The 13,761-nt window shown below is 28.5% G+C and overlaps 2 protein-coding genes and 1 pseudogene across 11 annotated transcripts in view; 2 read left to right on the top strand and 1 right to left on the bottom strand.

Moving 5' to 3' along the window:
* LOC145180690 (uncharacterized) overlaps positions 1 to 1,347 on the top strand; it is a 2,706-nt pseudogene extending 1,359 nt beyond the window's left edge. Inside the window, exons 4-7 of the transcript XR_016449519.1 lie at positions 1 to 120; positions 203 to 349; positions 454 to 858; positions 931 to 1,347. The exon at positions 1 to 120 is cut by the window's left edge and continues 119 nt beyond it. The product of XR_016449519.1 is annotated as an uncharacterized LOC145180690 (transcript). The remainder of the gene's footprint in view (positions 121 to 202; positions 350 to 453; positions 859 to 930) is intronic.
* Positions 1 to 13,761, bottom strand: part of LOC145186566 (uncharacterized) — a 337,374-nt gene that overhangs the window by 144,181 nt on the left and 179,432 nt on the right. The gene's annotated exons all lie outside the window — the stretch shown is intronic.
* Positions 4,790 to 12,730, top strand: LOC149892193 (uncharacterized). 9 transcript variants are annotated; one of them, XR_016449520.1, is made up of 6 exons: positions 4,790 to 5,742; positions 5,928 to 5,991; positions 6,602 to 6,765; positions 6,864 to 6,928; positions 12,343 to 12,440; positions 12,623 to 12,730. XR_016449520.1 is itself a non-coding variant. In XM_090077459.1 (5 exons), exons 2-5 carry the CDS (start codon positions 5,964 to 5,966, stop codon positions 10,278 to 10,280), a joined length of 381 nt encoding a protein of 126 aa, XP_089933585.1. In that variant the 5' UTR covers positions 5,250 to 5,268; positions 5,928 to 5,963; the 3' UTR covers positions 10,281 to 10,403. The 9 variants fall into 9 exon arrangements, 5 of the variants coding, with proteins under 5 accessions (XP_089933585.1, XP_089933586.1, XP_089933587.1 ...); XM_090077459.1 differs by lacking the exons at positions 12,343 to 12,440; positions 12,623 to 12,730 and adding an exon at positions 10,157 to 10,403 and having other exon boundaries at positions 5,250 to 5,268; XR_016449523.1 differs by lacking the exon at positions 12,343 to 12,440 and having other exon boundaries at positions 5,320 to 5,719; positions 6,842 to 6,928; positions 12,526 to 12,730.

Genomic DNA, 13,761 nt, shown 5'->3' with positions numbered 1-13,761 from the left:
GAAAACTTGCAGGAGACATACAAAAATTTAGCCATTTTATTAGATCTTCTAAAGCTAGAAGATTGTAAATATGTTCTTGCAGCTGATTTGAAAATAATTAATAGTCTTCTTGGAATTTCAGTAAGTTATGATTTAAAATTAATTTATTATGTAACTTTTAATTAGTTAATTAGGATTTTTCAAAAAACATAAGAAAATTTAGTCTCATGGCGGTATGTATGCTTGTGCTTGGTGTGAAGGAGAATGTGAACTTTTTGGTGGGTTGACAAGAACATTTTTATCATTGGATCTATGGCATCAGAGGTACATGGAAGCTGGTTATCGAAGTTCTGAAATAAAAGATTAAAAGGTGTAAATGTTAATTATTATTTAATTTAAAAATTTAAAAATCTTTTTATTAAATAAAAAAATATTTTTTTCAAAACTGGTAATCAAATTAATAAACTTTAATAGAATTTGGTGAATGTATGTCTAATAAAGGAGAGAAACAAGTCAAAACTAGTTCTTGAAGTAATTCCTTTGCCGTTGCTTCATATGTTAATGGGATTTGTAAATCATATATCAACTTATATAATTTTCTATTGGCCTGAATACAAAGACTGGGTCAACTCACTTGGATGTATTAAAAGAGGATACCATGGGGGAACATATGAAGGCAATACATGTAGGATTATTCTTAAAAACTGTGACCAGCTTTCACTAAGGCTACCAATTGAACTCTTACCACTTCTATGTCCAATGAGAAAATTTGAGAAATTAGTTCAAGGAACCTTCGGAAGTTATCTTAACCCTTGTTATCTTCAACTAATAACTGACTTTGTTTGTTCCTACAAAGCCACACAAGAGTACTGTTCAGAGGTACAGTTAAATATAATGAACTTGCTTTAAATTGGCTATTATTATTATCTATTTTATAGAATATTTTATTAGTTTCTAGGAAAGAAACTTACTGTGACCTGGAAAATACATATAATCTCAGGTCACTTGCAACAGTTTATTGAACTTACTGGTCATTCTCTTGGACAATACAATGAACAGGCATCTGAATCGGCTCATTCAAAAATGAAGCCAATAATCGATTCAATGTTTCACAAACAATCTCAAAGCACTCTCTTAGAAGCAGAAGAATTGCTGAATCGTTCAGCAGTACTAATTTATAGATTAAAAAATTCAGATATTTTGATATATGTTTATAAATTTAAAACATTGGATACAAATATTTTTTTTAATTTTTAGCTAACAGTATAAAAAAATCTTAGTTTTTTCTAACATTTGCATTTTGTAACATGAATAGTTAATCAGGTATATGAGTTAATATGGATAATAAGAATTGTCTTTTTAAAAGAATTTGACATTTTTTCTTTTCAAAAAAAAATTCCGCTCCATTTCAAGGCCAATACAACTTTTTTAATGTTTGAGATAACTAACTTCGAGATAAATTTTAGATAACTAAAAATTAACATCTTAAGATGATCAAAATTTAATTGCCTGCAATACTGGATTAACTTTAACATCATTAGAAAGTGTTAATATTGACTTTTTATAAGGAAAACCTTAACTTTACAACTCTCACCCCCTCCCCTTTTATAAAATATTTTATACAAAAGTTTGAAATCGTTTTTTTCAAAAACGGCTACCTTTTGATTTTTAAGCTTCTAGATTCAGTATCCTGAAGAGTCACTGATAAAAGTTCCATAAAAATATTTGGGGAACTCTGGCCTAAAACTTAAAACCTATTTTTGTCATGTGTGTATTATTATTATTATTATTATTATTATTATTATTATTATTATTATTATTATTATTATTATTATTTTGTTTAGTTTTACTTGAAAATGAGACTTTGAAAGTTTCGAGTTTTCATTCGTTACAATTTCGGTAGAAGTGGAACTCTTCTACCAAAAATTTAACGAATAAAATATACAAAATTTAATTAAATAAATGTTATTTAGCTATAAAACTTGTAAGAGTAATGTTTAAACTTTTTGTTTAATGCCAAGTTAATAATTCAGTTCATCTATATTAGCTGAATCGCGATGTTGATCTAAAAACTAAAAAACAATGAGAAAATTTTGGTCATGCTGTGACGTTTTATATTTTCTCGCATGAATAAGAGGCTAATATATCCACCCTAATTTTTTTTCTTGTTTTTTGTAGCACCTATTATGAGCTAACAAAATAGCAAAAGAAACTCTTTTTATATCTATTTAATGATAAAATAATGAAGGCTAAAGACAAAAAAAAAAGACGGTTGTCAAGCTGTGACGGTCGTGGAATTACTCTAATATGTAAAGTTTATTTAAATAAATTATGTTATTTTTAAAACAATTTATTACGTTTTTGATTATTATTGTGATAAGTAGTTGATTATTATTTTATTGAATTATTAAGTATTAATTATTATTTTATTGAGATCAGTTATATCCAAAATTCATCAAAATACAAAAAAATTTTGAACAATCAGATTTCCAATTTTCAACTCGATCAACAACTGTGGTCGTTTAAAGAATAGTTTTTGAAGTTCTGTCGTTTCTGATAAAACAAAGAAAGAATGATTCATTACAATGGAGGTCGTTAGTTTATTTAATGTTGTGATGTACTTGGTGAAGGGTGGTTGTATGATAGAGGGTAAAAGAGGGTTAAGAAGGTATGGGTTTGAAATAAACGAGTCTACGTGGATAATCGCTGTTTTAAAATTTTCTTCCGAACACTTTGTCTTCTTATCATTTATTTAAATAAAAGGATGTCTCAATGTGACGTCATTTCTAATCGCATTTTTTAATTTTACTTCCTTACATTATGTATCGGAATATTTTATAATAAAAAGTATTGAAATGTAACAGAAATGAAGCATGGTTTATAACACATAAATTATGTAATCTCATGCAAAGTATAAGATGGCATAACATAAGCAAGGAAATTATTAAGATCTTCACGTCCAGTAGCACTTGCCAAAAGTCAAAAAGTAAACAGTTGAAAATGAGAAAATAAGTATTCAAATAAAAGTATTTATAGATGAAACCTCTTATGATGAAATGACTTATCTGAAAAGTATGCTAAAAGGTTTATGATGTAACTGTATGATAGAGAGCTCTTAAGAACTGGCAAGTTTTTTTAAATGAACCAATAACATTACTGGAGTCTCAAGTTTCTTGAGGAAAAATACCTTAACAAGTCAGTAATACATGTTTATAGATAGGTGCCTATTACTATCCTCCTCATATCTTGATAGTTAAACGCTTTAAGTAGCTGCTAAGAGCTTCATTCAGATCCCCATAATTACTGGCTTAAGGTTTTTAAATTCAGACACTTCTATCCTACCCAGCAAGCACACAACGTTGAAATAACGTTGATCAACGTCGATCATCGTTCTTTCAACGTTGTGTGCTTGCTGGGTATTCATACTAAAAGTAAAACGTGTGAATGGGGTATTGGTGTTAGTGTGAATGGAGCAGGGCCGGTCTTAGGCCGATTTGACCGATTGCTCCAAATAGGGCCCCGCGCTTGGTAGGGGCCCCGCAATTTATAGCATATCATTATAAATGGCAGTAATTTTTTTTTTATAAATTTCTATCAATCTTAATATAATTCGTACAGTTAACGTTAAACGTTTAATGCGCATGGTGACGTCTATTGTTATTTTTAGTTTATCTTAGTTATCTTAGTTACAAGAAAAAGAAAATGTTTCTTTATGAATCTTCTGACGAACCAATTTTAGACCCCAAGACAGAATTCCGGGTAAATTTTTTCAATCAAGTTGTAGACAAAGCATTGCAATCTCTTCAACCACGGTTTATGCAGCTGAAAGAACACCATAAACTTTTTGGATTTCTATATAATTTTCAAAATATGTCTAAAGATGATTTCAGAAAACATTCAGGCGACCTAGAAATTGCTTTGACAGACATTACAAAAGATATAGAAGGGTTCATGCTTTCCGAAGAAATGGAGGCAATTAAGCCAATACTGCCCGTTCAACAACAAAAACCCAAAGAACTCTTTAAATATTTGGCTTGTAATGATAGGTCGACTGCATTTCCAAATTTGTTCATAGCCCTAAAAATGCTGATGACAATTCCAGTTACAGTCGCTTCCGGTGAAAGAAGTTTTTCAAAACTAAAATTAATTAAAACCTACCTTAGGTCAGTAATTAACCAAGAACGACTAAACAATTTGGCACTAATATCAATTGAATCTCCTATAAGTAGAGAAATTAATTATGAAAAAATTCTAAAAGATTTCGCAAGCAAAAAAGCAAGAAAGATCCACTTTGACTTATAGATTATTTGTTTATTATGACAATAACAAGAACTGTTTTGTTTAAATTCATTGTAATATTTTTTTATTGTTTATTGATTCGTTTGTGGAGTTATGTTTTTTTGTATAATAAATGTGTTTCAATAATTTTATTAATAGTAGTTATTGTAAAAAAAAATATCAGGTGGGCCCCGCAAGCATTCGTTAAATTGGGCCCCGCAATTCGTAAGGCCGGCCCTGGAATGGAGTACTACCCAGCTGGCAAAAGACGTCTATAGATCATCTAAAACTACTCTAATTTGCATCTTTCGTAGATGCTTATATTTTAAATGTATATTATTCATCGGAAAAAGGTCTAATTTCAGTGATTCTATTTATATCCAATTGTAGACGTATATTAGATGTATAAACAAGATTAAAACAAAGATATCTCTTTTCGGTTAAATATAGATGCATTTAAAATGTCTTCTTTAGATCAATTAAACAGAAAGAAGAAATTTTATTTAAAGACAATCGATTTTACAGAACGATTATTATAAATAACCGCCATTAAAGAAACGTGAACGGCAAAAACTTTTTTCTAGAAAGGAAATAAAATTTTATACGTAGCTAAGTTTTTACTAACCTATGAACGGCATAAATCATAATGATAAAAATTTTGAATGAGTTTTAAATAATAAAATTACATGCTATTATAAATTACTTGCTAATATAACGACGAAATATTTTCATGGTTTCAGTACATAACATTTTACTAAAATTTAATAACATACATAATACATAACATTTTACTAAACTTCATGATCTGAAAGATAAGAACGTTATTCTTAAGTGGATATTTTTATTTGTAGATTAAAATGTAATTTTAATAAAAATGTGTATTTTTATAAAAATATATGGTGTTTTTAATAACGCCAAAAACTGCTTTAGTGGTTGGCTGCGCACATGTTTCCATTGAGAAAAATAGTTAAAAACAACAGTGAGAGGAAGGAGTTTTTAGAAGTTTGACTGGTGTGATTTATTTGCCTTTTTTTTTGTCTTGAAATAAAAATATTTTTATCTAGATACAATTATGCCCTTTACAAAAAGTTCATACCAACAAGATTCATAAAGTTCATACCAACAAGATTACTGGAATCCTCATTTGTATCTTTAGACAGTATACTTAATGTTGGAATCTTAGGAGGAGATAGTAGTTCATCTTATGAGAATGAAAGGACATTTGAGGAATATTCTGACCATATTGAGTATTTTTTTTCTGACGATTAATACTCTGATATCCATGAGCTTAATGAGTACGAACATAACTCAATTTTGAAGAAAAGTTTGTCTGGATGTTTTAGCATTTGACCAGGTTTAAGTATAGTATAAATTGTTAAACAAATCTCTTTGATAGCCAAAGTTTTTAGGAAAATCAAGGAGGAAAGATCAAGAATTGCTCTTGAGCCAAGCCCTAAGAAAAGTAAGAGGAAGTTATCAATAATGGTATGTAATAAAGCAGAGTAGTATGTGACTTTTTAGTTGTTTATCTGTCAAAGTAAGGTTCTCTTTAGCACCTGAATTTTTATTTTCATTTTAGCTTTTTTAACTGATAATTTGCATGTATTAAGTTTTTTTTTAAATACAATATTGTAAAGTAGTTTATTTACAGTCCAGACTGTTTTTATTAGGATTCCAGTCTGCATCTTTTGCCGCTGTCTGATTCTATGCAAGAAGTTAACACTGATATAAAAAGTAAGTTTTTAAAAATATTATGCCAATTACTGGGAGTGAATAAAACAACAAATGATGTTTTTTTGGGGTTTGATTTTATTCATTCCTTTCTTTTGCATTTGTATAATGTTGGTGGTCAGTGATGTATCTAGAAGTTATTTAGGGACACAGGTAAAAAGAGTTTCAGCTTATATTTTGAGAACCTTTTTTTAAACAAAAAAAAAAAAAAGTCAGCGCACAGCTGTATGGATATTTGTAAAAAAAATCATTTTTTCACAAAACAATATTTGCAGAAAAAAAAGGTCCTTGATTTCTAAATTTGAGAATCAGTGCCCAAATACTTTGAATGCTGTCAGAACAGTCTACATTACCCTCTAAATAGAACTTATATATGAATTATATTTTTTTTAACTAATTTGATCTGGAGTTATGGCAGAATATTTTGGGTGCCCAAACCAGTATACCAGTGCCAAAATCAGCCTGGATATGTCACTAGGGGGTATGTACCCAAACATTCTAGGATCAATTAATAAACAACTAATAAGATATTTTTGCTATTTGGTTTCATGAGCTAAATAATAGCTTTGAGGTAACTACTGACCTTTATTCACAAATACACAAATATTTATAGAGGTGGAACATCTTATTCTCAAAGAGCTGGCTGAAATAAAACTTATTTTAAAGGAGCTTGTAGAAGTAAAGTTTCATGCAACTGGGGTGAAGTTGCTAGAATCAGTTGACCGATTGGTAGCACTTAATAATAATCAAAAGAACAAATCAGAATATATAAACTTGGTATGATCTAATTATCTTATTTTTGTTTGGGTTATTTGAAGGTTCAGGATTAACTCTATATGTTGTATAGATAAAGCTCTATATGTTGTATATTTTAGCTTGATAGTTTGAAAATAGTTGGTGGCAGAAAGCTTAGAGAGCATGTTTTCATGATCATGAAAAGGTAAATGACAATTCCAATCTAATTTCAGTTAATCAGAAATTTAGTTAAACTAGCAAAATGGTCGGTCTGTTACTTAATTTATAGTGGCTGTTTTCCACAATTTAAAGTTGCAAAACCTTAACTAATACCCTTTTAGAAAAACGCCTTTAAATTGAAAAAATTAAACCATCTGTAAAATTAAAATAAAAAGTATGCGGACGTAAAATAATTTACCAATTATTTAACTTTATTTGAGGAATTTACAACTGACATAGGTTATATCAGTGTAAGGCAGAACCATTTTCCTCGACATTGCTAATTTAAAACAATACATTTTTAGTTACTGACACAAAATAATAACACTTCGTCATGTTTTAAATTGACGAAAAAGTAAAGCTAAATTCTTGTAATATTTTTTATGACATGAACTTTAATTAATAAGATTAATATAAAGCGAGCTTAAATTATACATAAGTCATTAGTTTTTTGGTATCCCCTTGATACATGTTTCTTTTTAAAAGGAAATTGTCTTTAAAATCTTAAATTTACACAACTGAATAAATTTATTAAAAATAACTGACCATTTGACCATTCCTATATATGGCACTAATCTGACAATTTTTATATATGGCCTCTTTGTTTCAATAGTTTTTAGTAAACGGTAATTTGCAACCATTTACTAAAAATTCTTTTTGTTACTCGAAATTTAACTCTCTTAAATATTTTGACACTAATAAAGGATCTCCCTTCCCTGTTTTTGCCTTAATGATGGTCAGGAGAATAGTTATTTTTATTAAGAGTAATCAAGTTTTTGATGAAGACCTTTTACAAGAATAATAAAATGTAAAACAATGATTTACATGTATAAAATTTTTTTTATTTTTTTAATATAAGAATTTAACATATATAAGAATTTTTTCTTTCCTCAAAAGTGTTGCAAATGCAAACTAAGCTAATTAGTTAGTTAAACACATAAAATTTAAGTAACTCAATATTTGACAAATGCACAAAACTACACTATTCACCCCCATTTAAAAAGATCCCTTAAGTTACATACAACAAATTATTAGGCATAAAATAGAGAAAATTAAAAAAAAAATTGAAATAATTGCATATATTTATGTCATTTTAACTGACAAAAATTTACAATAAAAGGTAATCAGGTTTTTTTTATAAATCGTATAAATGCGTCAATTGTAAATCTTAAAAAAAAAACAAAAAAATTATGATACCATAATTACGACAAAAAAAACAAAAATACCACATAAAAACTGAAAACCAATTTACCTATTTATAGCAACCTATTTTGACATGGCAGTTAATATAAACATTTATCGAAAATGTAAATTTAAAATCTGTTTCGAAGTACAAAAGGATAAACAATTAAAGAAAAAACATGTCTAATTAAAAGTTTATAATTGTAATACTGAGTTAATGTAACATGATTTCTAACCAATGTAGCATGTTCAGGGTTGTCAATCAATTTATTATGCCAACCAGCATCAGACATACTTGATATAGTTTTAAGAGGATGACCTCTTGGGTAAATAACAACTTCCCTGGAAGCAGGTGGTGCACCATCTTCACCAACAAATACAACTGCAACTTCATTATGTGAAAGGAGATTGTAGCGACTTAAAGCAATTATAGCAATTTATGCTGGAACATCATGATTCCAAAATATTTGTAGCAAAATCATGTAGTAAACAGCGCTAAAGACAGAAAATCAAATTGAGATAAAACAAATTGTATATATAGCAAAATATTTTGTATTGGCTTTTAGTGAATGATTAAAAGCCAATACAAATTATTTTTATCTTAAATACCTATTTACCATTTTTAACAACAGACACCAACATGAAGATAAACCAAATGTCTATTAACTCAAAAGATAACAAAAAAACATCACAGCAACAACACACAACAATAGCACACACCATAAGTTAATATAATATGCATATAATATAACTTAAGTAAGATAACATTCATATATAACAAAACATAAGTAACAACATTACGCAAAATGTTATTAAAATACATTATTACATATTTTTAGATTAATCTTCAATAATAAAGGCTTAAAAACAGCTAGACTTAAAGCAGTAACAAATTGATACTAAACACTATCGTCTAACCCTCTGCTAAAAGTACATCACTTGATGATGTACTTTTAACAGAGGGTTACATGAATCTTGCTCTACATGTTTTCCAAGTCACAGCACTTTGAGAACACGGAAACAACATAATATAAACATATATACCAACTATAAACACAATGTGTTTAAATATGTATATAAGGTTAAATATATACCTTATATACATATTTAAACACATTTTTAAAACAGTTATATAACACATTAGCACATATACAAACAATAAAAAAACACTTTACATTATTATAAAAACACATTGATAAAACAACTGTAAGGCACTTATTACCACATACACATACATATCAAAAAAGCATATATGCAAACAATAAACGTGTGCAAACAAAAATTTTAAAAATGACACCAGAAAATTTAAAAAGATTCAAAGTAAACAAAATATATATTTACAAACAATACTCTTTACCTTCTTTTTTTTTTCACAAGAACTGTAATTTTCATAACAAAATTTAACCTTTACATACAATAACATGTGACATGCCATGTCAGTGGTGGCACAAAATTTTAATTTATTTTTCTAAATTTTCTAAAAAACAACAAAAATAGTTAATAGCATCACCGAAATTTCAAAGTAGTAATAACCATTTTATAGAAATAGCATTAGTATAACTTTAAGTAACATCCATACCCCTATTTCCCTTCTAAAAAATAAAATAATTTAAAAAAAAAACTGCTAAAAGAAAAACTAAAACTAACAAAATATAAACGATTTAAAAAATTAAGATCCTTTCTACTTCAAATCCTTTCTACTTTATCTAAAATAAATGTATATACAGCTGTTCACGAAAGTTTAAACGATTGCAGAATTTTTATCAAGTATGTTTGGTTTTTGTTTAATAAAGAAAAACTGTAAAATGATATCGACTTAATTTTTTTTATTTATTAAAGAAAAAGTAATTAGCTTTAAAATGAATATGAACATGTTATAAAAATTTTAATATTTAGTTAGAAAAAAGCTATTACAAAAAATCTTATAGGAAAAATAAGAAGCACAAAAGGTTTAAACGTATTGCAACATTCAAACAAAAAATGAAAAAAATAGCGAAATTAATATTTGAAGTGTCCTCCTTTTTTTTTATAGCAAAGATAAACTCGTTTATGCATTGATTCAACTAATTTCATGCACATCACGCGAGGTACCTTCAGCCAGTACTCATTCAAAAGTTGCTTTAAATGTTGAGTTGATTGAATTTCATGTCAGTTGATTGTCGATCCAAGACCAAATATTTTCAATTGGGTTGAGATCTGGTGATCTAGGGCACCAGGGCATCACATTAAACTTTTTTAAAAAAATATTCTTTGATTGAGTGTGCTGTAAGAGCTGAAGCCCCGTCTTGTTGAAAGATGAATTGCTTGCTTCTGCCATACAAGTGTCTGATTGATGGAACTAAACACGTTTCCAATGTGTTCTTGTAGGTGTATTGATTAATTCGGCCTTCATACAGCTCACAGAAGCCTATACCTTTGTGAAAAAAACATCCCCAGATGCCAACCGAACCTCCACCGCCTTGTCGACGATGTTGCAAAAACCTGTCTAAATATTACTCAGTTGCAAATGTTTTGACATAGATTCTTCCCTTGCGGTTTACAACTTGAAAGTTAGCTTCATCACTCCAAATAACTTTTGCCCACTGTTCTACAGACCAGTCCAGCCTTTCTTTGGACCACACTCGTCGTTTACGTTTATCCATGATTGAAAGAATAGGTTTTTTAGCAGCTATGTACGTTTCAATACCTTTGTCTGACAATGTTTGTCTCACAAGCTCTCTGCTAACTTTTGGATTATTTTTGACTCATTGAAGATTTGTGCTAGTTTTTTGTAGCTGAGTCTGGGGTTTTCTCTGCTCATTCTGAATATACCATTTTTGTCACGGTTGCTGAGTTTAGATGGTCTCCCAGTACGCGGCATGTCGGAGACGTCCTTGGTAAGTTCCCAGGTTTTGATGGTTTTTCTTACGCAATATTCAGAAATGTTAAGTATTTTGCCTATTTGAATGTTTGTGCAATTTTTTGTCCGTGCCATACCAATAACTTGCCATTTGATGTCACTAGAAACTGATTTTCGACCCATTTGCATGCAATTGAAATTAATTTGAAATTCACAATATTTTAAGTTGATTTTTAATGAATTAAAAGCTGCCTGATGATGTTGTGATGAATTTTTTGATTGAAAAACTACTCAATTATTTGCTAATTAATTGATAAATTCGCTGCGAAAAAAAGTTTTGCAGCGGATTTATCAATTAGCAAATAATTGATCCTAAATAAAATCGTTTAAACTTTTGTGAAACCTCTTAATTTGTATCACCTACCTTTTAATGAAATTTCTGAGTAAACGGTAATGAGTCAAAACCTACTTTTTTTTATTCTATTAACAAGTAACCTATTTACCAAATTGGAAAAATAGTTATTTTGATATCTATTTCCGTTAGATTTTTATTCAAGAAAAACCGAAGATTAGATTTGAAAATTCTGCAATCGTTTAAACTTTCGTGAATAGCTGTATAACTATTTTACATACTTACTTCATTATAATATGATCTTAACGATGATTAATTATATTAATATGATTCTTTATGTAATATATCTAAACTAATAACTAAATTCCAAAAGGAAAAAAGTTTTAACTTGCTTAAAAGATCATTCTCCAATAACTGAGTGCATTTAAAGAACGCACTCATTTAAAGCCTAGTAATTAATTCAAAGCCTAGTAACTAATGACGAAACAACGTTAAACATTTCTGTAGGAATTATATTATAGATAGCAGCAAAAAACAAATAATTTTGACCATTTGACTAGCAATTACTTGTAACTTGAAAATAATAAAATGTTTGAGTAATTTACTGTAGGTATTTAAACTTTTATCTGCATGCAAAAGTAATTTTGTTCGAAGTTTAAATTTTATGCTTATAAAGTTTTACAATTTATAGTTCATTCAAATAGTTTATTTCATGTATTCAAATATGTCATTTCATTTACATATTCAAATATATATTGTAAAAATATCTGTCAGGCTATTTTCCAATCAGCTACAATCTAAATTAAATCAAAAAGGTGATGGGGAAAAAATAAGTCTTGAGAACCTTGTAAATATCTGGAGTGTTTTATGAGGTATAGTTTTAATGTGAATATAACTGCTCTCTGAATTAAAAATGCACTCTTCAGCTCATTTTTGTGCCATACTAGTATTTTTGTCTCCATCACCTTTCTTTATCTATACCAAAGTAAATTATGTTGAATATTTTAAAATTTTTTCGTTTTGAAAGATTCCTGTGAATATAATGTTGAATCAATAAAAGACCTAGAAAAATGTTTTTGCAAAATGCTCCTACTTGTAATCAGAAAAAAAAAGACTTTAATACAGGTAAATTGGTGATACATTATTGTTAAAATTAATAAAATTATATTTTCAAATTAATTATTATTATTATATATTATATCTTCTTCAGATAATTGAAGATGAAGAGGTTAATAAATTGGAAAAAACAGCTTAATAAAGTTACTTTGTAGCAGAAAGACGTGTTATATCTCATATTTATATTTTAGATACCGATACCGAGGAAGAGCGAGTTGGTGGACTCAATAAAGAATTATAGTTTTCTTATTGTAAACATTTGTTTTATAATCTTGGTAAATAAATTTCAACAACTTGAACCTAATTGTTTCTTTACTTGTGAAATTTTTTAAAGACTTTAATCTTAAATCAGTCGGCAAAAAGATATCTAAACTGCATCTAATATGCATCTGAAAACTAGCCTAAAAGATGATTGAAATCACGTCGTGAATGAACGCTAAATAGATGTCTATCTTATAGATGTCTTTTAGATGCATTTTATTTGATAAAGGTGCATCTTTTAGATGCTTAAAAGATGTACAATATACGTCTACTTGATTTATTTTTTTATCGAATAAAAGGCATCTAAAAGATGTTTATAAGATAGACGTCTATTTAGCGTTCATTCACGACGTGATTTTAGACATCTTTTAGACCAGTTCTCAGATGCATATTAGATGCATTTTATACATCTTTTTGCCTGCTGGGTAATTAACATAAATGTATTTTTTGTTTAACCCATAAACCCAAAAACATAAATTATACAAAAATTATCATAGCTATTTCAATGAAGACATTAAAATTGATGGTTTATGGTTGATTTAGAAAAGAGGAAAACGAGCATTGTGTAGACAATCTGGAAGTACATTAAATATGATTTTAAACTGAAAACGAAACATAAGAAGTTCATTTATTTCAGACGTAGTAAAAGTTGGCTCAAGGAAGATTATCCAGAGGATTATATCTTATGAGTTTGCTGAATAAGAAGCATCTCAGATTGCAGCAAATAGTTCTGAAGTGAATGTTGCGATACCAGAACATCTTTCAACATTCCGAAACATAAAATATTAAGCACTGGTCAAATAAATTATACATATGCATTCAGATATACTTATACAAAAGATTAAAAGGTTGGAAGTTAAGAATGAAGTTCACCGCAGGTAGAAAATGACGGAGTGACTTTAAGATTATTTAGTCGAAGCCTTTTAACGAGTCTGGTCATATCCTGATTATTATGTGTACAACTTTAGCTCTCTTTCTGGGTGATTTTGGTAGTGCTGACTCTGCTCTCTTAACAGCTTTTCCAAGAGTGCTTGCAGATTTGTAAGATGGTGATGTAACAGCTACAGAT

The sequence above is a fragment of the Hydra viridissima genome, unplaced genomic scaffold (genome assembly GCF_058129835.1).
Source record: "Hydra viridissima isolate aposymbiotic clone 2 unplaced genomic scaffold, HvirCarnegie_v1 scaffold_2, whole genome shotgun sequence".
NCBI lineage: Eukaryota > Metazoa > Cnidaria > Hydrozoa > Anthoathecata > Hydridae > Hydra > Hydra viridissima.
Note: the sequence above shows the minus strand (reverse complement) of the source record. Positions and strands in the feature narration are given on the sequence as shown.

Excerpts from the sequence above, each read along its gene's own strand:
- LOC149892193 (XM_090077457.1), top strand. Across the intron at positions 6,766-6,863 it reads AATCAGAATATATAAACTTG|CTTGATAGTTTGAAAATAGT; the intron begins GTATGATCTAAT and ends TGTATATTTTAG. Across the intron at positions 6,929-10,156 it reads GTTTTCATGATCATGAAAAG|CAAAGATAAACTCGTTTATG; the intron begins GTAAATGACAAT and ends TTTTTTTTATAG.